Raw genomic sequence first — 25,652 nt, forward strand, 5'->3', positions numbered from 1 at the left:
ATATATTCGATGTATGTACCAGCACTCGTCAGGCTTCAATCAACTTCTGGGTGCTCCTCATTAAAGACATGTAGTAGAAGATATTCAGGAGCACTCACGGATGTAACAATAAGTGAATTGTACTAAAAACAAGAGAAAGCAATAAAACCTCACACTACCTTACTAAAATTAATTGAGATCTAATTATATAAGTACTTAGTGCTATTATAATCATATGTTTAGTTCTCAATCAATTTAGCACCAACATACAATTAATGGTATTTCAATCGATTGTTATATACAAATAATTAAAATGATTAAAGTGCTTAAGTGCTATAAATTAGGTGCTGTGACTTTAAATAAAATTTATCTACACACAATTGATGAATAATCTAAAAGTTCATGATTCTTGTTATATAACACAATAGATTGAATTACCATTAATTGTATGTTGGTGCTAAATTGATTGAGAACTAAGCATATGATTATAATAGCACTAAGCACTTGTATAATTAGATCTCAATTAATTTTAGTAAGGTAGTGTGGGGTTTTACTGCTTTTTCTTGTTTTAGTATTCTAATTATTTCTATTTAAAAGTCCTCTGTTTGTATATGTGACCTGCAAAAACCGTTTGTTTTTAAATTTATTCTTTCCCCTGCAAGGTTGGTTTCTCCGCTAATATAGAAGCTGATCCTCTACCTTTCACTCCCTCCGTGTGTATGTTTCGTAGGCAGGGGATCAACCTGTCAACACACACAGCGGACATTGTCGATTAAATATTGATGATTAAATGAACTTGTTAGCATCCAATCATCCTGTGCCTGTCAGCGCACATATTCAATGAGTGGATGACAATTAATGGGCATACCAACCTGTGTGCCATTAACCTTTTCTTAATATTAGGCACTTCTTTCCATTCTAGTTGTGTCTCAAGCAAACAAAGGCATTGCTCATAATACTGTCCTGCCCTGGAAGGGACAATATTAATAACCATCCTCTCCTCCCGCACTGACTTCAAAAGGTAGGAGTAAATGTAAAATGAAACTATTTGCCAATTGCTCTAATTACAATAGTATAGATTTTGTTTTGTTTTTTTAATGTTTGCTTGAGAGCATACTTTGGGGACCTCTGGGCCTTAGTAATTTATCAATTATTGGTACCAGTAATAAACTGATTATTTCAAATGTTTTTCAACCATTACCTCTTCTGTATTGTCTGGTAGGATTATCTTTTAGATGTCCTGTAGTTGGCTTTGCCTAATCTCTTCTTCAATCAATGCGTCCTAAGTGACCTTTTAGTGCCATGAATCTCAATGCTGCATACCTCTGATGCTGAAGATATTGTATCATAACATGGGAAAACTGGATACTAATCATTTACAATAAGATCATACATGCAATTAGTGTTTAATTGCTTTATTTAAAAATCTAAACTTTATGACTGAGTTGAATATTTGAATTGACCCTTGAGTTACAAATGGAAATGTATTTAAACATTATTTGATTTTTTTTCAGTTTCCTTTATGAAAACTTATGAAACAAAAACACGTTTTGCACACTTGCTACTCCTGATGGGTTTACTGTTCATACATGGGGTAGATTTGTTTGTAGCATTCTTGTACTTGTATTTTTTTTTTGAACTTGCATTGGTAATAAAACTGCATTTTCGAGCTGCTGTTTGTCGGATCTCTTATTATAAGTGCAGCCTATCACTTGGAGTGCAGCTGGGATGTTATCTTTGTTTCCAGATTCATTATGAATATAGCTTAACATATCTGTTAATTTGTTAACATTTGCAAACATGTAAGTGAAGATGAAAATAAAAAACATATAGAAATGAAAGGGTTTGTTCACTTTATACAGGTATGGGACCTATTATCCAGAATGCTTGGGACCTGGGTTTTTCAGGATAACAAATCTTTCCGTAATTTGGATCTTCATACTTTAATTCTACCAGAAAACCATGTAAACATGAAATAAACCCAATAGGCTGGTTTTGCTTCCAATAAGGATTAATTATATCTTAGTTGGTATCAAGTACAAGCTACTGTTTTATTATTGCAGAGAAAATAATTTTAAAAAATTAATTATTTAGATAAAATATATTTTATGGGGGATGCCCTTTACATAATTTGGAGTTTTCTGGATAATAGGTTTCCGGTTCACCTGAATTAACTTTAAGTATGATGTAGAGAGGGATATTCTGGGATAATTTGCAATTGGCTTTTCATTTTTTATTATTTTTGTTTAGTATTTGTTCAGCAGCACTTTCTTAATTTCAGCAGTCTGGTTTCTAGGGTCCAATTTACACTAGCAACAGTTTATTGATTTAAATAAGGGACTGGAATATGAATAGGAAAGGGCCTGAATAGAAAGATGAGTAATTAAAAGTAGCAATAACAATACATTTGTTGCCTTACAGAGCATTTTTTTAATGGGATCAGTGACCCCAATTTGAAAGCTGGAAATAGTCTGAAGAAGGCAAATAATTGAAAAGTTGCTTAGAATTGGCCATCCTATAACATACTAAAACTTGAAAGGCGAGCCTTTCAACAAAAAAAATAGATTATTCTGCTCATGCAATGTATTCACAATTACCCAATTCAGCTTTATTCTGTATTTTAAAACACTGTGTCATTTTTGAAAGACTGACAATTACCTCTAAGTCCTTGATTCCTCTGTTATCCGTATAGCTGTTCCCATAGTTGCTCTCAGGTCACAGATATCTTTGGTGGGCCCTCACAGCCTAAAATTTGTGAAAGCACTCTTCTAAAACAGGTGAATATGAATATATTATAAGGCAGGCAATTAAGAAATGCTCTGTGCTTACTGAATATATTATGCTTGATAAAGAGTCCTGTGAGACTCGAAACTTTGCATTTTTTTGTCTACTGATAATGAGCCAATAAATCACAAAAAACTTCACAGAAACAATGTGTCCGTGTGCTGCGGTCTGTTGGATATTGCATATGATTTGATACCCATGGCAGAGTGGGAAATTGACTGCTAAGCACCTGGTCCCAAAGGGAAGAGAAACGGAGATGAGCGCTTCATTCTTGTGTGGAATACTGAAAAAATTATGGCGTAAATAGTTTTGGGTGTATCCCCCTCGGAGAACTAAAGAAGCACACTCTAGCTAGCATTTAGAAAAGATTATGATCTTCTGCTCTGTGCACATTGACATTTTTTTGGCCATACCCATTTTACAAAACCTTTCTCCATGTTTGGAATGGCAGCATCCGAAGCAAAAAGTGCACCAGATGACGGGTAGTGGTCCCCGCTTTTTCAGGACATAGTGTGGTCTTAAGCATTCCACATGACACGGTGGCCCTCTGCATTACATGCCAGTACAATCACTGCAAAAATGGCAATTAACATTGTAGACAGACATCACCCCTGATGTTGCCCATAGCAACCAATCCCCAATTAGATTTGTCACCAATTTGAATTGAATTGTCACCTACTGGTTAGAAAACAAAAGCAACGATCTAATGTGCCACCCACCCCCTTCAAGCCGCTGACTAACAGATTAGAGAGCCAAAGTAGGAAGTTGTGTTTTGGTTATTACATCAGACATCCATTCACTCTAACCATTTTTTTTAACCCAGTTTTTTTTTTTTACACTTCGCAGTTCCTTTGAGTAAAAGTTATTAAAAGCTACAATTTACGCATTGCCTCTGAACCATATGTGCTCTATCTATGTTGCCAAATACTGCTTATTTTGCATTGCAGGCTTTATTTTGCACAAACAACCCTCATAGGCTGGCCATACATATGCATATCCATTTGTGTGACCCAATTGAATGTTCTATCCTGTCTGATAACAGAGGGGGCCAATAATGTGTGCTTGCCAGAGGGCTGCTGTTGGTCAAGAGTGGTTTAATCCACAATCAATATCTGACCATATAGAGAATATAAACAAAGTACTGCAACGCTGGGCTTCAGTTAAAGAAACAGTAGCGCCAAAAAATTAAAGGGTTTTAAAGTAATGAAAATATCATGTACTGTTGCCCTGCACTGGTAAAACTGATCTGTTTACTTCTATAGTTCATATAAACAAGCTGCTGTGTAGCAATGGCGGAAATTGAAAAAAAAGGCTATATGGCACAGGTTAAATAGTGGATAGCAGATAACACCATTATGTTCTACAGAGCTTATCTGTTATCTGCTGTGCAACTTGAGCCTTTTCTCTTTTGAATGGCTGCCCCCATTGCTACACAGCAGCTTATTTATATAAACAAATGTAGTGTTTCTTAAACAAACACAGCAGTTTAAGGGTGGTGGCACTTTGGGCCTGGTAACTTCAGAAGACCAAAGCGACACCATCAATCCAGCGATTCACGTTCTTGCTGGCGGGAAGGCATTTCGAGGAGATTGACTATGACAGTTTTTATAGATAAGATAAAGTCAATGGCCAGATGTGTAAGCCCAGAGGCTTTAGCTTGTGGGAATCGCAGAGCAAAATATCAATAATTCTGGCTCTCACACTCCAAGGCACTGAAGTAGGATATCACTAAAAATATAGTAATTATTTGATCCATTAAAAACAACACCGGACAGTCCATGTCAGGCAGACAATGTTTTTTTTTGTCGGCCAAATAAAGATTATATCATAAGTGTCATCCTATTTCAGTGCCTTGGATTGTGAGAGCCAGACTTGTATACAGGAGATCAGGCCCGGACTGACAATCTGTGTGTTCGGGCAATTGCCCGATGGGCCGTTCAACACACAATTAAAATGGGCCGCTCTCTTCAGTAAAGCACAAGTTCAGGTCCGAGTTCCTCTCTCTCGCGCCCTTTTGCCATGGAGATGATCGGATCAACATGGCTTCTAAACAGGTGCAGCAGGGAGGAACAGGACGGAGCAGCAGCAGCCGGGCTTGTGAGACACGGGGAGCGCAAAGTGAGCTGCTGAATGATAACCTCTATACATACAGCCTGCGTTAAAGCCGGAACTGCCTGCTCGTTGCCTTTCCTGCTCCCCCCTCCTAATGAATTTCCTGCACTACACAGCAAGGGGGGCGGGGTCACAGTGGGCCACAGCAACAAGCAGGTCAGGGGGAGAAGAAATACCGAGCAGTGACAGCTGTGCTGCCAGGTGAGGCGTTGGGACAAGAACTCAGGGTTTGCAGACAGAAGAGTTACTGCCTAGCCCCCCTCTCCCTTTATTCACTCACTGAAAAGCTGCTCCTGATGTGTAGGTATTAAAGACTTAAATATCCAACAAAATCTAATCCTACTGTAATGTAAAATCTGAGCCTGCTATATGATTTCTTGTTTTCATGCATCTACCTCATGTATTTTATATACTCTGATGAAAACACAGTATGCATCATTCTCCTCCAACAGTTGTATTATGTCCCATTGCAAATCTTTTTAATGTTGTCTACAAATCAGAACTAAAATCAGTTACAGTGTTTTTAGGGCAAGGCCAGACATGGTGTTTTTGCAGCGTTTTCTAGTTGCGTTTTTAAAAAAGAACAGCCAGGCGTAAATACGCATAAACTGCACTACCACTTAAACTAAGGGAAAACGCACTATGGCAATTCACACAGGGCACTTGCAAGCTGAAATCCGCCACAGGACACCTGTATTGGCATTTTTTAGCAGAAGCGCCAATACGTCAAGAAACTACCAAATCAATAGACTTTATGTAAATATGCAGCGTATTTTAAATATGGCGTCCAAATTCAATTAGAACAATGAGAACAATGAGAAGTGCATGTTGGGAAAAGAATCCTACATGCTGAAAAACGCATGTTGACGGTCGCGTGTGGTTTCAGTGACGTATTTACGCCTGGCTGTTTTTAAAAATGCAACGCAAAAACGCCACGTCTGGCCTTGCCCTTAGACATGTGCTACTACATATTACTTGGAGGATGCAAGCAATTGTCCAACAAAAACTTCTTTTTAGTCCCCTATCGGCTAATGTCACATGGGGCTGAAAATCAGTCTGTGGGCTGCTTCAATTTTTTTGCCCTGGCTGCTTTTTACTCCCAGTCCATCCCTGCAGGAAATTTAATTAGGTGACAACATGGGGCAGCAGCATAATGCAGAGGTGCTCAATCTGCTGTGGAACTGTGAGCAGCAGAGAAAATGGTAGTTGTTTTTTGGTTGAGCAGATAGGCAGACAGGCTGCAGAGCCTACACAGGACTGAAGAGCGTGCTGCCACTCATTGTGGTTGTTTTGTGCCACATATAACTCCTGAAATCATAGTATGTCGCAGCATTAACAAGACAGAGGCCCCAACAGCCCGCCAAAGGTCCAATAACTAGTGACTGTCTGTGGCATCTTATAGTGACGCAGAGATAGACAGTCCTGGCCTCCGATCTAGTACGTATGATATGAATACCAACTCCCTCCGGTTTCTTGTTTGCTTCCTTTTCTTCCGGAGTTAGCCACGCCTCTTCCCAATCCCACGGTAAATTTTAGCTCCGCCCACTGGCAAACCATGTGATCTGACATCAGTAGAGTAGTTGTGCAGGGATCCAGTGTAAGTTGCGGCTGAAAGTTGTGTTCTGAAGAAAGAAGCTGTGTCGGGATGCTGCGTGGATCTCTATCGCTGGGCCGGTGCTACAGGGCCGCTCGGGCGGGTGAGTATTGATCTCTATTCCGTGTTGCCCCTTTGCTTTTCCACTGACCCTTCCTGTCATTCACTAATGACCTTTCATATCCCAGCGCTCCGGCCCTTGCACACGGTCTATCAAACTGCAGAACTGCCGGAAACTCACCAAATGCTGCGCGACACCTGTCGGGAATTTGCAGAGAAGGAGCTGCAGCCGATAGCAGCCGAGTTGGACCAGAAGCACCGATTTCCCCAGGATCAGGTACCGCCGCTGTTTCCCATGTCTGGATTTAGCTTTCCGCTCCGTCAGTTCAAATGCAAAGAAAGGGCAAATATACCTGTCAAGTCTCCGCAGCAGCTGCAGCTCTCTCCCCTGTTCCTATGTGCTGCCTTCTCTTTACATGAGGCCACCGGATTGTTTGTGATATTCTTATCAACGCGCAGGACATTGCTGGTCTGGACACACTGCTAATTGTGTGTAACGTCAGTCATACTCTTAGCAGCGCACATTCCATTAGTAGAGAAATGTCCCATACCCGCCCCCGTTGTTCCTGTCACAGCTTTCTCCTAAGAAATGAACTTTTCCATCAATGGCAGGAGGTAATATTGGTGGTATCAGCATTTCCCCACTGGCTTATTGATCCAGGATAAAAATCCATAGGCGTCAGTCACACTAATGGTGTTAAATATACACGCGCAGATAAGCAGGTTTCATTCATTTGCTTTTATATATTTACTTTCTGTGGCTTCTATAAGTGCAAATAGCACATGGGACTATTCCCCAGCATTTTGTCTCAAGGTAGGAGCTTAGAGGGAGAGAGCTCACATAGACAGAGGGAGAGAGCTCACATAGACAGAGGGAGAGAGCTCACATAGACAGAGGGAGAGAGCTCACAGAGAGAGCTCACAGAGAGAGAGCGAGAGCGCTCACAGAGAGAGAGGGAGAGAGCTCACATAGACAGAGGGAGAGAGCTCACATAGACAGAGGGAGAGAGCTCACATAGACAGAGGGAGAGAGAGCGAGAGCGCTCACAGAGAGAGCGAGAGCGCTCACATAGACAGAGGGAGAGAGAGCGAGAGCGCTCACAGAGAGAGAGAGCGAGAGCGCTCACAGAGAGCGAGAGCGCTCACAGACAGAGAGCGAGATCACATAGAGAGAGTTTACATAGACAGAGAGAGAGAGATCACCTAGAGAGACAAACACATAGAGAGAGAGAGAGCGCTCACCTAGACACACACATAGAGAGCGCTCACCTAGACACACACATAGAGAGAGCTCACCTAGACACACACACAGAGAGAGCTCACCTAGACACACACACACACATAGAGAGAGAGAGGGAGAGCTCACACATCTCACATATCCCCTTCATTAATATGGCAATCACTTGCAAGCATGGGTGCAGTGGTTTGTCCAGCAGCTGTCTCTCAGTAACAAGTGCCTGCCTGCTAAGTGCACTTGTGTGAAACCAATTGATATGTCTATATGAGTGAATGGGGGCAATAATACGCAATTTGTCCCCACCCGTGTTGCTACTAATCTCTTCCTCAGTAATATAGTAAGTGAAGTTGAAAAAAGGCACACGTCCATCAAGTTCAACCTTAGGGGGCAAAAACTGGGCATTTTGCCCCATGTACCTTTGTGATAAGCAGGATCCTGCCTTAAATGGGTGGTTCACCTTAACCTTTGGTATGTCATAGAATGGCAACTTCCAAACAACTTTTTAATTGGGCTTCATTTCTTCTTTTTTATAGTTTTAGAATTAATTGTTGCCTTCTGACTCCTTCCAGTTTTCATATGGGGGTCAGTGATTCCATATGAAAAAGAAGTGCTCTGGAAGGCTGCAAAATACTTTTTGCTACTTTTTATTTCTTATACTTGCCGCTTTTTTCTGACTCTTTCCAGCTTTCATATGGGGGTCACTGGCCCTATCTGAAGACAAATGCTCCATAAGGCTACATGTGTAGTGTTATTGTTACTTTTTATTACTCATCTTTCTATTCAGGCCTCTCCTATTCATATTCCCGTCTCTTATTTAAATCAGTGCATGGTTGCTAGGTAATTTGGACCCTAGTAATGAGATTGCTGAAATTGCACACCAGAGAGCTGCTGAATAACTGAAACCACAAATAATAAAAAATGAAACCCAATTGCAAATTGTCTCAGAATATCACTGACAAGCTGAATGTATCTGCTTTGGTCAATTTTCACCAGGTTCGACAGATGGGGCAGATGGGACTGCTGGCAGTTGACGTCCCAGAGGAGCTGGGAGGGGCTGGGCTTGATTATCTGGCATATTCTATCGGAGTGGAAGAGATCAGCCGTGGGTGTGCATCTACAGGGGTCATCATGAGTGTAAATAATGTAAGTAACATTAACAGGTGAATGTTTGTTATCCTTTAGCAATCAGAGGTGTCCAACCAGCTCTAGCTGTTCTTTTTGTACAGTTCCTGGTATCCATGATAGCCAATAGGTTTTTTGATGAGTGTGGAGAAAAAGAGAAATCTTATGGTCTAAAATTGCATTGTCTAAATGGGGATTTTTAATATGAAGGCATGAAATGCATAAGGCTTTTTTATTTGCACTATGGGTGTGATAACTTTTTAATAAACCATTTAAGCAGCAGAAGTTGACTGGGGTCCAGTATGTGGCAGATTAGTCTTCTAAAATGGTCTACTCGTGGCATACCAAAGTCTGGTGCTTGTGCACCTGGACCCTACGAGTGAAGTGATCAGTTTACAAGAAAGAAACTTCATCATCATCTGGTTTCTAATGTCTTTCAATTCATGTTTAACATGTTCCTTCAAGCTGTTTCCAACTATAACACCCAGAGTTTTTTGATAGCCAAAAGCTGGCCATACACCGGCACACTATTTGGACAGCTGAATACCTGTACAATATGGCTACACCCATGGACTGCAAAATTGTATTGCTCTGATAGGTTGGATCACTATATAAAACGTGGGCCAGGCATTTCTGGGCCATCCAATGGCTTCACACACATTAAATCATTAGCCAGCCTGGTTTTGCATTTTGACATTGCAATATAATATAGAGGTCAGTGAATACAAATGTAATCAGTGCCAGGGAACATTTATGGAAACCATCAGTATTGTTCATTTAATCCCTTATCCCACTTGCTTTATGGATTGTATACTAAAATGTGAGCTTGTATGATAACAAAAAGGCTAAATGGTAGTGGTACATGGAAACCCAACCTAACATTATTTTATAAGGCACAGAATGTGACAGCAGCCACAGACCGTAATTATGGGGTGAGCAGTATCTCAGGGATACAACGGTGGTTAAAAAGTAACTTTTATTGCTGTCCTAGAGACATGAAAACTATAAATGTGTTCTACATATTAAGATGGGCGTTTGCACTTGCCTGACTTTTACTCACCTGTGTTTTATAGTTTGATTTCACCCCTGCGCTTAATTCTGTTCTATTTCTGCTCAAAGGGAAGTTCATTTGTCAAAAACTATTGGCTGCTTTCTCATCATACAATTGTCTACACAATATTATAAGTTAATTTTTACTTGCCAAAGTTGAAGACAAACATTTAGTTTTTAATGCTTATGGTGTCATCTCTGTTTCTTTTATTAATTACCTAGTTATTCCTGAGCCATGAAGAATTTGGTTTCAATCAGTTTTTTTCTCCTGCATTTCAAGCTCCTAGTGCTTCCAAAGACAGGGGCACAATTCTTTGTAGTCTTTTAGCATATATATCTCAAATGTGTCTATTGTTTCAAGATCAGCTTAGACCCAAGGACTAAAGTCTTAAGCTCCCCATAGACGCGACGATTCTTCTTGCTGAACGACCGATTTTAAGGAAGCCCGACCAATCCTTAGAAATTATCGTGCGGTTAGTGGGATTCGAACGATCGTACATCTTACGATTTTTCGGCCGACATCTGTCGGGAAATTGATCGGCCAGGTCAAAAAATCTTTGTCGGTCCCAGTGCAATGTATCTTTGTTTGCAGGGCCAAGCAGGCAGCTCCCCTTTGTTTTCCTGGCAAATTGGTCTTTTTAGTTGATTGTAAATTCGTACGATTGTTCTGAGAAGATCCTGGTCTCACGATCAGGATCTGACCTTTTAAAAATCTCAACATCTATGGCCAGCTTTAGGGGCTAATACATCTTATATTGTGTAGTTTGAGCACAGACAACTGTGTTTGTCCGTTTTCTCACGGCATGGCTATACTGCTTTGTTGCAGTATGTGGATAGAGGGATTTTTGCTCAATTACTGCCACTGCATGTAAAGTGTTTTATATGCAGCAATTCCAGTGGGTGCAGGTGTTTTTGGGCACTTTGTTGACCTACAGGTGACAGTGCCATTTCTGTCATTGCCTTAATGAATGTGTGGAAGTAAAGATCCATACTTTATCAGCTTGGCTTGCACCATAATCACGTGCACACGTGGGGGGCCAGTCGTTAACCTTGTTTTACATTGTGTCCTTACAGTGATGCAGTTGGCAAGATTGTTTGGATGCCCCGCATATCAACCATATTGTCCTTTCTGTGGGGCCAGCTTAGGTGTGATTCTTAGGCTGACAGATACTGTATGTTACACACAGACTGAGTGTCCATTTAATTTAATCAGTGATGTGAGTACTGACTCATATATTCTCATATCTTGTTCAGTCTCTTTATTTAGGTCCTATCCTTAAACATGGTTCAGAAGAACAAAAAAGGCAGTGGATTTCTCCATTTTGCAGTGGAGACAAAATTGGTTGTTTTGCTCTCAGCGAGCCAGGTATGTCACAATCAGATTGTGCAGTTGTAGGTTGTTGATTATGTGGCCCTCAAACTGTTTGCGATGGGAGTTCTGCAATTCATGTGACAAGTTTTTGTTTTGTTTTTTTTTGTGTCCCCAAAGGTAATGGTAGCGATGCTGGTGCTGCAAGCACGACTGCAAAGCTGGATGGAGAGGAGTGGGTTTTAAATGGCACAAAATCCTGGATCACAAATGCCTGGGATGCTTCTGCAGCTGTTGTGTTAGCAACCACAGATAAAAGCCTAAAACACAAGGTAGATGATGTGTTCTGACCTGGGTGCTACCTTCAATGGCTGATTGTACACTTTGTAAAAACGAAGATGCACACCATGATTTAGCAAAAAGGTTAAAATTCCATTTTTATTAATTTACATTAAAAAAGAACCGGTCAACGTTTCGGTCTAAATCTAAGACCTTTATCAAGACCCTGTTCACAGCAAGCCCTCCATGGTTAAATAACTAAAAACATGTCACTCACCAATTCATGCACGCCCACATGATCATGTGACTGTGAAGAAACCCAACACCAGAATTTAGGAACAGATAGTATCTTGTTACTAAAATGTATAAAAACAAAATGTTACATATAAACATGTTACATGAAACTCCCAGAATCTTGTACAGAGAAACATATTAATGCTGATTGGCAACATAGTACACATTAAAAAGTAACAATTAACATTGATTTAAGAAGCATAGATAAGAGCAGTATTCATTTAGACCCAGAGGAGCAATAGTATTTAATTTACGTATCCAAAAATTACTAACAATTGTGTTAGGGACCTTTGGAAGATTATTGAGGCGGACAACTCTCTGGGGAAAATTCTAAAGGGACCCCCGATGACCAATTTTTTTTTTACATTTTTTTTTTCTTTTTTGGTGCAATGCTAACAATGGATTAGCCTCAATGTTTTCTGATATTCAGTACATACTACATTGAGATATTTTTTTCCTGATTAGGGCATCAGTGCTTTCTTAGTGGAGATGCCAACTCCAGGTCTGTCGCTAGGTAAGAAGGAAGATAAACTGGGTATCAGAGCTTCTTCCACTGCAAACCTAATATTTGAAGACTGCCGCATCCCAAGGAAGAATCTTCTGGGTCAACCAGGAATGGGCTTTAAAATTGCAATGGTGAGTGTCAAAGTATTAGCTAGTTTGGCAGTGGCATGTCACAGTTTATTGAGTTAATATTTCTATCTTTACAGCAAACCTTGGATGCTGGCAGAATTGGGATTGCATCTCAGGCTCTTGGGATTGGACAGGCAGCAATAGACTGTGCCGTAGACTATGCAGAAAAACGCCTAGCATTTGGAGCCCCTATCAGTAAATTGCAAGCTATACAGGTGCGGAGTTATTGCTGACAATTTGCTTTAGAATAATGGTGCACCCTATCTGTTGCTGTATATATTTTTTAAAAAACTGTTTTGGCTGCTTCATAATTGTTTTTAATAAATAGGATCTTGGCTTTCATGTAGCTGTTTGTTAGTAGTACAATGCAAACTGGTGACTTATATTGGAATCAGCCAGTTTTCAGATTTGTAAGTGACTCACAGCATCATTTTTACTAAAAAAAGTTTGGTTGAAGAACTCACAAATTGTTAAATATATAAACAACTGAAGAATAAACAAGCAAAACATATTTTTGAAATATATTTATTAATTATCCACTTCAATTATAATAGTGACGGTTCCTACCTGAATAAATGACAGAAATCATGTGTAGAGTACAAGAGAAAGTTTTCAGTGGAGAAAAACAAAGTATGTTTTTGAGCAGTGAAATCATGGCAGGACATTATCTCATGCTTTGTAGTTTTGAAAAACGGTCCGCACACACCAATATTGCAGTCGGGGATTGTGCCCCTTTTATTAATGCCACCAACAATCAACGTTTCGGGGGGAACACAGCCTCCCTTCTTCAGGAACTCCCTTCTTCAGGAACACAGCCTCCCTTCTGAAGAAGGGAGGCTGTGTTCCCCCCGAAACGTTGATTGTTGGTGGCATTAATAAAAGGGGCACAATCCCCGACTGCAATATTGGTGTGTGCGGACCGTTTTTCAAAACTACAAAGCAGTAAGGAGACCTGGCCAGGTCAACGGAGGACCAGCACCACTACGCAGAAAAGTGGAAGGAGGTGTGCGGTAATAGAAAATCTCATAGGACATTATCTCAGCCATTAGAAGCTGCCTAAATACTCACAATAGCAATAAGAGTACCTTAGCAAACCCAAAAGTTAAAAAACCCCTACCCTACCCTACATAGACCCCCCCTCCTTCCTCCCCCAGGCTAAGTGTCACCCAGTGCAAATGCCCCTAAGTCTTTCCTTACCCCTCGGTGGAGATTCAGGCATCGGAGTTCACAGATGCCATCTTCAGCCACTTCAGTAATCTTCTGAATGAGACCGGCACCTCGGCAATTTCCGTGAGTTTCTGCGCATGCGCAGTTGTCACGACACAGAAAACTGGTCTAAGTGCGCATGCGCCACTCTGCTGGTCTCATTCCGAAGATTACAGAATAAGAAGATGGCGCCTGTGAACTCAGCTGGACAGAATATGCACAGAGGGGTAATTAAAGACTTAGGGGCATCTGCCCAGGGTAATACTTAGGTGAGAGGGTTTTTTAACTTTTGGGTTTGCTTCTCCTTTAATGCTAATTTTGCATTTTTTCTGCCAAAATGTGACGCTCATTTACCTTTGTGCTTGCAAAGCAGCAGGCTGAAATTCTAGCTATCGTTATAACATACTGACCACAGTTACCTTGAGATGCTGCTATACACAATCATTACATTATATTACAGGTCTAATCCTATCTGTGTCTCTCCATTTTAAAATCTATTGACACTAGTGACTGTAGTTCTTCCTGGTTGTTCCAGTGGGTCTGTAGGAGGATCACCGTTTATTTATTAATGCTATTGCTGTAATAATCATCCTGCTGCTTTAAAATACACTTCCTTTTTTACATGAGCTCATTCAGTTGGACAAAAAAAGGTGCATAACACTATCTGAACTTCCATGAATAATATACATCTTATTCTCAACATCCCTCTGGTTTACAGTGTAATGCGACCCGCTTCCTTACTGATGGATAAACACAGTCTGAAATCCACTCCCAAGTGAGGGTGGTGCACAGATTCTCTAAAAAGCCTGTCCCAGGGGCGTGGCCTGACTGCTGATGGGATAGCACGCACTTGGTGGAGCTCCGCAGCATACCCTGCTATTATCCTGAATAACCTGCATTATTTACTCTATTTTTGGAGCTGGAGCACTCAATACAGCCTCCTTTACCTCAGAGAGAGCTCATGGGGCAAAATAAAGCGCAGAAAAGGGCTTCGGAGGCTGCATCCCGGCTGGACAAGTATGCCAGAAACTCGTCTCAAAATGGCGGCGGTAAAGGCCTGGCTGCGCAACGATCTTCGCCTGCGAAGGAGAAGGAGACGGATGACGCTACCACTGATAATGGAATCGGTGACCCACAACCGGAGGGTGTTACTTTGGCTGAGCCAACACTCCGGGATGTCTTGGAAGAAATCAGGGCTGCTAACGATACCTGTACAACTCTTCTACAATCCAAGACTGACGAAATCAAAATAGATCTTTCCATTATCAAGCACGATCTCCAAAAGCTGAGGGAAAGAACTACAGCAGTGGAGTCGCGGGTGAGCAATCTTGAGGACTCGTGCAGCGAGTTACCCGCCCAATATCGTGCGATGCAAAAACTGATGGTGGAATGTCAGCGCAAATCGGATGATTTGGAAAATCGATTGCGCAGGAGTAACTTACGGTTCGTGGGCTTCCCCGAAAAGGCTGAGGGGGCCGCTCCCGAAACTTTTCTTGAAACCTGGCTCAAGACCACCTTTGGAGCAGACCAACTTTCCCCGACGTTTACTATTGAACGGGCGCACCGGGTACCTACCAGGCAGTCGCCTCCGGGAGCCCCTCCTAGGCCGATGATTGCTAAACTCCTTAACGCAAGGGATCGAGACAAGGTGCTTGCTCTGGCGAGAGTACAGGGTCAGCTGCAGTATCAAGATGCCACGGTCTCCATCTACGCTGACTACTCTATGGAGGTCCAGCGACAACGCGCGGGATTCCAGAGCTGCAAGATCCGACTCCGCAATGCTGGGCTCACGTATGCCATGCTCTATCCGGCCAGACTCCGGGTGCAAGCGGAGGATCGCACCCTGTTTTTCACGGCACCACAGGATCTGAACCAGTGGTTGGATGCGAGGGGAGTGAATTAACCCGTTCTACGGCTCTACCGCGCTCTCTGTGAGTACTGTTCATGTATGCCTTTTGCCAGGCCTTGCGGAAGGCCTTACTCTGTCATCTCTGCCTGGCCGGGCATTGTTGCACTGTCTGGGACTTGGCCTTCATTTCCTCACCTAAGAAGTGACTCTTTGAGTTTCCCGACAGAACATTACCGTTATTTTGGCTTGGTCTACAGTTTTCATACGGCCGAATGTGCCGCTGCTATCCTGTTTTGTCACCTGGCAGGTTATCATTTATTTTCATTTATTTACCTATTCTGAAGCTGCGGGTTCCTTGTTTTATTTTTTACTTCCCAAGGAGCGACTTTTCCTTTTTTGTTTTTATTTGACTTTAACTTTTGTTGTTGGTTGGAGCCGCTACATCCACGGTTAGTGGCGCCAACGGACCGGCACGACCCGCCCCCAACCAGGATGTGCACAGGGGTTATGTTTGGGCTCGAGTTCTGCCTTTTGTTAGATATGAGGTGGAAGGGGAGGGGGGTTTTTTTTGTGGGCGGCATAGAGTTGTTCTGTTGTTACGCATCTCTAAGCCTATTGTTAAACTTTTTTCTGCAATTTTTTTGCTTTATGCTCAAAGAACCGATTTGAAATGTACTGCAATGTTTATGGTGTTTATGCTGTTACAACTGGGTAGACAGGAAAATGGCGATTAACCTCACTAGCTGGAATGTAAGGGGTCTGAACTGCCCAATAAAACGTAGATTGGTTATGGATTTCCTGAAGCGACATGCCACCTCCATTGCATTCCTGCAGGAAACCCATCTAACTGGTTCCAAGGTGATGGCTCTGCGGAGACCCTGGGTGGGATGGGCATACCATGCTGAATTCTCGACTCATTCCTCAGGGGTATCCATCCTAATCGCTAAGTCTGTACCCTTTGTTTTTGGTAGCATTAAATCTGATCCTAAAGGCAGGTATATTTTTCTACATGGTCACATTCATTCCCGGGAGGTGCTGCTAGCGAATATTTATATCCCCCCACCATTTGACGTTCGGGTACTTCAATGCCTGGCTGACCAACTCCTTCTATACCCTCATGCCTTGGTCATAGCTGCAGGGGATTTTAATGAAGTCATGTGTCCGGAGGTTGATAGACTGTTAAAGCGTTCAGACAGGCCACCCCCGCAACATACTAGGCTAAGCAGAATGATTCAAGGGTTGGAGTTACTGGATATATGGCGTGTCACAAACCCGGCTAAAAAGTTATACTCCTGCTATACAGTCGCCCAGCAGGCGCTTTCTAGAATAGACCTGGCCTTTGTGAATGCAGCTGCTGTCCCTCATGTCGCATTTTCTTGCTATCTCCCTAGGGGTATTTCTGACCATGCCCCTCTCCAACTTAAGCTTACTGCCCTGCATAAGCCTGATAGACCTCGCCTTTCTATTCATCCAGTTTGGTTGAACATTTTGGACAACCACGAGGATGTGGAAGCTGTGATACAAGAGTTCCCTGGAACTAAATTCGGGTATCCCTAGTATTCTGCCTATCTGGGACTCCCTTAAGATGTATATCCGGAATTGTATTGCAGCGGATATTGTTGCCTTTAAGAAGCAGTCTAGGCTTGCAACCCAGGTCTTGGAAGAGGAGGTAGCTATATGTGATGCCCGTGCTGCTCTAGCCCCTACCCCTGAGAATTTTAAGCTACTACAAGTAGTCCAGGACAAGTATTCTACGAGTCTAAAAGCCAGTGCGCAAAACCGTCTTTACTTTTCTAAAGTTGGAGTATATGAGCAGGGAGAGAAGGCAGGGAGAATGCTCGCACACCTAGCCAAGGCCCACCATACACCACCCCCGATTCCTGTCTTAAAGGACAAACTGGGGACCCTCCACACTGACCCTAGTGAGGTGAAAGACATGCTAGCTGACTTCTACACTGATCTCTATTCGAGCAAATTGAGTGTGTCTTTGAATGACATTGTAGCCTTTTTGCAAAAAGGGGATCTCCCTGCTCTCACCCCTGAGTATAGGGAAACCCTAGAGGCGGATCTATCTCTCCTTGAAATTCAGGAAGCAATTGATTCCTTTCCTTTAGGTAAAGCTGCTGGGTCTGATGGCCTCCCTATAGAGATCTATAAGCGCCACTCTAAAACTTTGTCACCGCAACTCCTGAATTTGTACACTGAAGCCATTCAGATGGGACAGTTACCGCAATCTCTATATGAGGCAGCCATTGTACTTCTTCCAAAGCCAGGAAAGGATCCACAGCTATGTGAATCCTTTCGTCCCATCTCCCTTCTCACGGCAGATGTGAAAATCTATGCTAAGATTCTTGCTAGGAGGCTAAGTAGGGTCATTACTCAGATTGTTAACCCTGACCAGGTGGGATTCATCCCCCAGAAAACCACTAGTTTAAACACTAGGAGGCTTTATCTTAATATTATGATGGATAGTGGGAATGTAGGAGGTAGGGCCATTGCGGCGCTTGACATTGCCAAAGCTTTTGATACGGTGGAGTGGCCCTACCTCTGGCAGGTTATGGAGGCGATGGGCTTCGGCCCGAAATACATTACCATGGTTCAACTGCTATACAAGCTCCCTACAGCTTCCTTGAGATTAAACTCTTTGCACACCTCGAGTTTTTCCCTCACCAGAGGAACAAGGCAGGGATGCCCTCTCTCTCCTTTGCTCTTTGCCTTGGCCATTGAACCCTTTGCCCAAGCTGTACGGTTGCATCCTCAAATTAGAGGTTTTGAAAGGGAGGGGCAAGTGGAGAAGATCCAATTGTATGCAGATGACACACTGGTGTACCTGGGGGATAGAGGCCCATCTCTGCAAGCCTTGGTTGAGCTCACACAAGACTTTGGCAGAGTTTCTGGATTACAAACAAACACGCAAAAATCTGTACTGTTTTTGGTGGATGGATTGCTACCAGGTGAAACGTTGCATGACTGTCCCTTGCAGGTAGTAAATTCTTTCACTTACTTGGGTTTGCAAATAGCGTTACCAATTGGGCGGTTTCAGGAATTGAACCTGGATCGGTTAACTCAGTGGACTCAACTCAAATTCAAGACCTGGGACTCCTTGCCTTTGGGGCCCGCTGGTAGGGTACAGCTAATTAAAATGTTTATCCTCCCTAAATGGTTATATACCCTCTGGCATTCGCCAATTCTTATACCTAAGAAGTTCTTTGCTGGACTGAACAGCACTATTAGCCAATTCATATGGGGTGCCTCTAGGCCACGATTACGCCTCACTACCTTAATGAGACCTAGGGTTGAGGGGGGTTTGGCACTGCCAGATCTATATTTGTATTATGTTGCAGCACAGCTTACTCATTGCATACCGTGGGTTCAGGATGGTATATCTCCTCCACTGTCACAGCTCTGGTCGATAGCGGCGCAACATCCGATCACCCCATGGGCAGCACTGTTGGTTAAACTGCCTAAGAAACGACAAATGCCGTTGGTGTGGCTACAGAGCTATATCTTACGTTGCGCCCATAGAATGGTTGGTTACAACCAACTTGCCCCCCAAACTCCTCTTTGGGGTAATCCTGAACTAGTGGGTCTGGCGGGGTTTCCCCCCCCAAGGATATGGTGTGATCTTGGGATTGTTTCTGTGGGGGACATTTGGGAGGCTGATCAGGTGCTTTCGCTGCTCCACCTTCACCGAACTAGAAACCTTCCCCAAGCTCAATGGTTAATGTACCATAGAATTGTTACCACTTTGCAGGAATTTAGACGGCGTCCGTACACTGAAATAGCGGACTCACCCATTATCGAGACCCTATCCGCCAGCACCCTCAAGAGAAGGATCTCGCATTTGTACGCATGTTTATCCAAACCACAATATGTGGATACCGAATTGAAGGCCAGAGGGGCATGGGAGGCAGATGTAGGCATAATCACTGATGATCAGTGGGAATGGGTATTGCGCACTCCTACACTTGTAGCCCACTCATATAGGCACAACCTACTGCAGTTGTACTTGATCCATAGAGCATACTATACAGTTCAGAGGCTATATGCTATGAAGCTGTTGCCCTCTCCCATGTGCCCCAGATGTGACTTGGAACCTGCTACTTTGCTCCACACACTTTGGGCGTGCCCCAGGGTCCAGGTATACTGGAAAGAAATTATTCTTTGTCTGTCCTCAATGGTACCTGATTGGGGGGCGGGAGATGCTAGAAATTGTATGTTAAATATTGATCTCACTGAAACATTGGACTTCCATACCAGGCTTTTTCTTGTTAAAGCGCTATTTCAGGCAAGACGCTTATTAACTCTACACTGGAAAGACCTCACCCCTCCAACATTTAGAGAATGGCACCTAGCTATGGCAGACTTGGCTGCTCTTGAACGAGTGGTGTTGGAAAAGAGGGGTCAAATGCTCAAATACATTCAAATATGGAGACACTGGTCTAGCCACGTTGAGTCACTTGAAATTGGCACGGGATAATATGGAGTCATGGAGTTAGTTTCCTGAGTGGGGGACGGGTGTGTGGGAGCTCTCTCGATGTACTACCTCTGTTTTAATTGCCATTGTTGCTGTCAGTACGCATTGGTCTGTATCTTGTACATTGTTCTGATTGATGTAACCCTATAACATTGCTGTAATGACTTTGTTTCAATAAAATCTTCTTTGAGCAAAAAAAAAAAAAGCCTGTCCCAGTGAAACAAGATATTGCATTACAGTGAGAGTCTATCATAGTTTACTTTTAATCTGTGGAATCAGTTAATCTATAAATATAAAATACAATAATATTCTTATCTGGAAGTTCAAATATGGGTTGTGCAACTTTTCTATATAAACCCAATTGCATGAGCTTGTGTCAAAAAGAGGGTTCTGAGTCTGAAAAAAAGCAGATTATATGTGGAACTCTAAATAGATGCAATGCTTTAGTTTCTTTGGAACAATGTAATTCATTCAAAAATCACCTTTTCAATTAGTTTCCTTTGCTTTAGTTTAAGTTGGCAGACATGGCGTTGGCACTAGAAAGTGCTCGGCTTCTAACCTGGAGAGCGGCCATGTTAAAGGATAACAAGAAGACCTTCTCTAAAGTAAGATTACAATCTGACTTATTAAAATATCTCTGCTGCTTTTTTATGGCTGAACTCGAATGGCATTTTAAATGTCCTTAATGTCTGCCTTTTGTTTTGTCAGGAAGCAGCAATGGCAAAACTGGCAGCTTCTGAGGCAGCTACACAAATCTCTCACCAGGTAAACCTGATATTGAGCAAATATGGCACCCTAGTTGTTGCGAGCTGCGTATTGAAACCCAAAATAACAAGTTATGGCCCTGGGTTGGTGATGGGGTGAGCTGGCTACTTTCTCTGAAAAGATATGTTCCACTTCCTGGTATCCATAAGCGATGCCCAAGAGCTTTCTTTACTACTCAAACACAACGTAGGACCCCTAATGTTGAGTCCTGCAGCGGGTCGGGTACCCGCAAAAACCTTGCGGGTTGAGGGGAGAAGTTCTGGGTGCGGGTAAAGACGCGGTTCTGCGGGTCGGGCCGTGGGTCTTCTCAATAGCGATATTTACTCCCTTTTTTCTGGCCACGACAACTTCCGATGATGTCACTTCCGGTTTACAATGACCACGTCCTATTTACTCCTTTTTTTTCTCCTGGTCACGGCAACTTCCGCTGACGTCACTTCCAGTTTACAATGACAGCACTTCCTGTTTACTCCTTTTTTTTTTTGATTGTCTACTTCCGATGATGTCGCTTCCGGTTTACAATGACGGCACTTCATGATTCTTGATGATCAGCGGGTCTGGGTTGCGAATAAGGTACTTGCGGGTAGGGGCGGGTCAGAATGCGGGTTGCGGATGGACCCGCGCAGGACTCTACCCTAATGTAGGACCTTGGTCTGACCAAAGTGTAATGGTGTACCTCTAACCCTCAGTTATTAGTTTCAATAATAAATACAATGAAACCTCAAATTTTACATACCCTGACTTGACGGTTCCCCTCATTTTATACAGATTTTTTTTGTTGTGGTCCCATGCATAATGCATTTCCCTGACTTTACATTTTTACACAATTTTTTTCTGGTCCCCTTAAAAACATAAAACAGATGTACTGTATACTGATTAAACCTAGGGCCTTGCTGCTGGGACAGGGATCTTATCTTCTTATGCTTTTCTATGGTAGTTTCTGATAACATTGGTGCTCTTCAAAGGGGATCATCCCTTCCTCTGGTAAACCCTTTGAGATCTTTAGGCAAAGATGAGCCCTAAACTTTGGAGCTAGTGGTAAGAGGGTTGTGCCAATTCAATTTCTGTTACCATATTGAATATTCTACTTTGGTATTTAAATGAAACAGTACAAAACCAGTGTTTCTGAAATGATGTGGGGATTGCACTCTCCTGAGTCATGACTGGGCCCAGGTCCTATAAAATAAAGATAATGAAGTCCAAAAATTGTAGGTGGTCTGTACAATATGATGAATAAAGTGTTGTGTTCGACTTCCATGTAGTTGCTCTGTGCTTGCAACTCTGCTGAACCAGAAAATCAAAACTCTTGATAAAGGGTTTTGACGTGAAACATGCCGTGTGACCACAACCTGGAATAAATGTTTTGCAGTTACAAAGCTGGGTTTCTTCTCCCGTTTGTTGTTCTGATTTACTATAAAATACAGGGCAGTGTTAAAGATGATCTCCCTGTGTATACACATATATTGATGCATATTTTGGCATATCCCTTAAAGAGGACTTGTCACTCAGACATAAAAAGCTGTATAATAAGTAATTTTCAAATTAAATATGAAACCCAAATTCTTTTCTTTTTTTAAACACCCAGAACTGTTTCACAATTGGGCACATCATGTATTGCTTGCCCCGCCTGTATGCCTTAGGCAAAGAGGCAGGGCAAGCAATTCCTTTGACTTTCCTAGATGTCACTGCCCTCCTCACATTCTCCCTCCCGCCTTACAGTCAGTGTAGCCGTTGTTTGGGCATTGGCATCACGTGCCCAATTCTGGCACATAAACAAGATTTTGGCGCGATGCAAAGCTTGCCTTAATAACAGCGTCCACAAAATGGTGCCTCCTGCTTGATTTGATTGTAAAGTCAAAGACTATACAACAAACCATATTTAAATAATTTATAAAGTGTAAGTGAAGTTTATTTTGCTTGACTGACATTATAAAATAGGTTTTCTTGGGGTGACAGGTCCCTTTTAACGCTGCATGCTCAGTAAAGTAAAAGTTCTGATTCAACTACATTGCGCATGTGCCAATTTCCAGTTTTAAAGGAATAGTTCAGTGTAAAAATAAAAAAAACTGGGTAAATAAATAGGCTGTGTTTTATATAAAAAAATGTTTCTAATATAGTTAGTTAGTCAAAAATGTAATGTATAAAGGCTGGAGTGACTGGATGTCTAACATAATGGTTAAAACACTACTTCCTGCTTTTCAGCTCTCTAACTCTGAGTGAGTCAGCGACTTAATGGGGGGCCACATGGGACATAACTGTTCAGTGAGTTTGCAATTGATGCTCCGCATTCAGCTCAGATTCAAAAGCAACAGTTATGGCCCCTGTGCCCCCCCCCCCCTCAAGTCTAGATTAGTTACTGCCTGGTAACCAGTCAGTGGAAGCTAAGAGAGCGGAAAAACAGGAAGTGGTGTTCTGGCTATTATGTTAGACATCCAGTCACTCCAGCCTTTATACATTACATTTTTGGCTAACTAACTATATTAGAAACATTTTTTCTTTTGCACAGCCTATTTACCCAGTTTTTATACTTAACAATTCCTTTAGTCTTTAAATGAATGGTCTCAAACAGCAAGGGACACCCTGAACATGGCAGTAAGTGCCAACATACCTGTGCACAAAGAATCACACGTGTTTTACTGCCCTGTAATCCCTTTGGGTTCAGTCCTCTACAGGAACAATCTTCATTGATGCAATCGCTGGTCAGTCTGTCTCTTTACCCCATGAGCTGTCTAAACATAAGGTGTAGTTAACAGAATGTATAAAAATGTGTGATGTCCTTTATTTAATACTTATCTTGAAGTAGGGCAGCAGAATTCAGTTTGTTTATATATTTCTTACAGGCCATTCAGATACTAGGAGGAATGGGCTACGTAACGGATATGCCTGCCGAGCGCCATTACCGAGACGCAAGAATTACAGAAATCTACGAGGGCACGAGTGAGATCCAGAGGCTGGTGATAGCCAATCAACTTCTGAAAGAATACCGAAGTTGATTTCCTGCAGTATAATGTGCTTGATGGCCTGAAATTCAAGCCCTGAGCTAAACTCTTTCAGGGAAATCAGCAGCTGCAGGACTTTATTATACCACTGTGCCTAAGTGATATTGGCCACACAAGCTCCAACTATCTATACAAAACGTTTTGTTATACAGCTCCTGCTTGCCCAGATAACATCACTTTGGTGCCTACATCAGCACCATATGTAGAAAATGGATTCTCTCTGCAGTATAGCTGCCAGGTTCTGGCTAAAGATGGTGTGAAAATAGAGAAATGTAAAGCCGATAATTAAGTGATCTTTGGTCAATAATCAAGGCACCCCAAACTTATTCTTATGTACAATCTAGGGAATAAAAGGATTCCTTTTGTACTAATGCTCCGTTTCACTGACTGCTATTATAAACTGAACTATGGAATGCTGAAGGTAAGCTGTTTTTTGTAAATGCCAACAAACTATAGATAAGAAACATATAGGGAAATGTATAAAGTGATGACTGGAGTGATTTCACCAGTTAAATGTCTTCTTTTACTGCTTAGAATTTTGACAGTGTATAAAACAATATATTGCTTTATATACAGGTCTGTGATTGCTGCTTCCAACTGCCGAAAGTTCTAAAAACACTAAAGCAATCGGACTTGTGTGGCCCTAGAGTCCCATAACATATACACGGTATTGCTGTAGCAGGGCTATTGCTGTAGGAGGGCTTTAGATATATGGGATATCTGGTGTAGAGAGGATCTAAGGATAAGATACTGGACTTTATAGCAAATCATAATACTATGAGTGTGTGCCAGCATGGTTTTATGCGTAATAGATCTTGCCAGACTAACTTAATTTCTTTTTATGAGAAGGTAAGTAGAGACCTCGATTCTGGGATGGCAGTGGATGTGATTTACTTAGACTTTGCTAAAGCTTTTGATACAGTGCCACACAAAAGGTTACTGGTTAAATTAGGGAATGTTGGCCTGGAACATAGTATTTGTACCTGGATAGAGAACTGGCTAAAAGATAGACTACAAAGAGTGGTGGTAAATGGAACATTTTCTTATTGGACCAGTGTTGTTAGTGGAGTATCACAGGGCTCTGTACTAGGTCCCTTGCTTTTCAACTTGTTTATTAATGACCTGGAGGTGGGCATTGAAAGTACTGTTTCTATTTTTGCAGATGATACTAAATTGTGCAGAACTGTAGGTTCCATGCAGGATGCTGCCACTTTGCAGAGTGATTTGTCTAAGTTGGGAAACTGGGCAGCAAACTGGAAAATGAGGTTCAATGTTGATAAATGCAAGGTTATGCACTTTGGCAAAAATAATATAAATGCAAGCTATACACTAAATGGCAGTGTGTTGGGAGTTTCCTTAAATGAGAAGGATCTAGGGGTCTTTGTAGATAACACGTTGTCTAATTCTGGGCAGTGTCATTCTGTGGCTACTAAAGCAAATAAAGTTCTGTCTTGCATAAAAAAGGGCATTAAAGTGGACCTGTCCACAAAATGGCTCCCGCCTGTTTGCTGTAATTATGAATTCTCAGACTGGAGGAAACAAGATTCAAATAATTTTATATAGAGTAATTAAAATTCATTTTGCTTGACTGATGTGATACCAGGGGCAGCTGGGAAATTGACAAAATGTCTAGCCCCATGTCAGATTTCAAAATTGAATATAAAAAAATCTGTTTGATCTTTTGAGTAATTGATTTCAGTGTAGAATTCTGCTGGAGTAGCACTATTAACTGATCCCTTTAAAGGAATTGTTCAGTGTAAAAATAAAAACTGGGTAAATAGGCTGTGCAAAATATTTTTTTTTTCTAATTTAGTTAGGCAAAAATGTAATGTATAAAGGCTGGAGTGACTGGATATGTAACATAATAGCCAGAATACTACTTCCTGCTTTTCAGCTCTCTTGG

General features: G+C 42.0%; 1 protein-coding gene across 1 annotated transcript; it reads left to right on the plus strand.

Annotated features, from left to right (window-relative positions):
- Positions 1-6,437: 6,437 nt before the first annotated feature.
- acads.L (acyl-CoA dehydrogenase short chain L homeolog) lies at positions 6,438-24,121 on the plus strand (the record flags this gene model as incomplete). Its single annotated transcript, NM_001087400.1, is given in 10 exon segments — positions 6,438-6,572; positions 6,658-6,806; positions 8,760-8,909; positions 11,193-11,304; positions 11,428-11,579; positions 12,286-12,456; positions 12,531-12,668; positions 20,495-20,590; positions 20,694-20,750; positions 23,591-24,121. Coding segments are annotated over 10 exon segments (1,230 nt in total). The 3' UTR covers positions 23,744-24,121.
- Positions 24,122-25,652: the final 1,531 nt, after the last annotated feature.

The sequence above is a fragment of the Xenopus laevis genome, chromosome 1L (genome assembly GCF_017654675.1).
Source record: "Xenopus laevis strain J_2021 chromosome 1L, Xenopus_laevis_v10.1, whole genome shotgun sequence".
Taxonomy (NCBI): Eukaryota; Metazoa; Chordata; class Amphibia; order Anura; family Pipidae; genus Xenopus; species Xenopus laevis.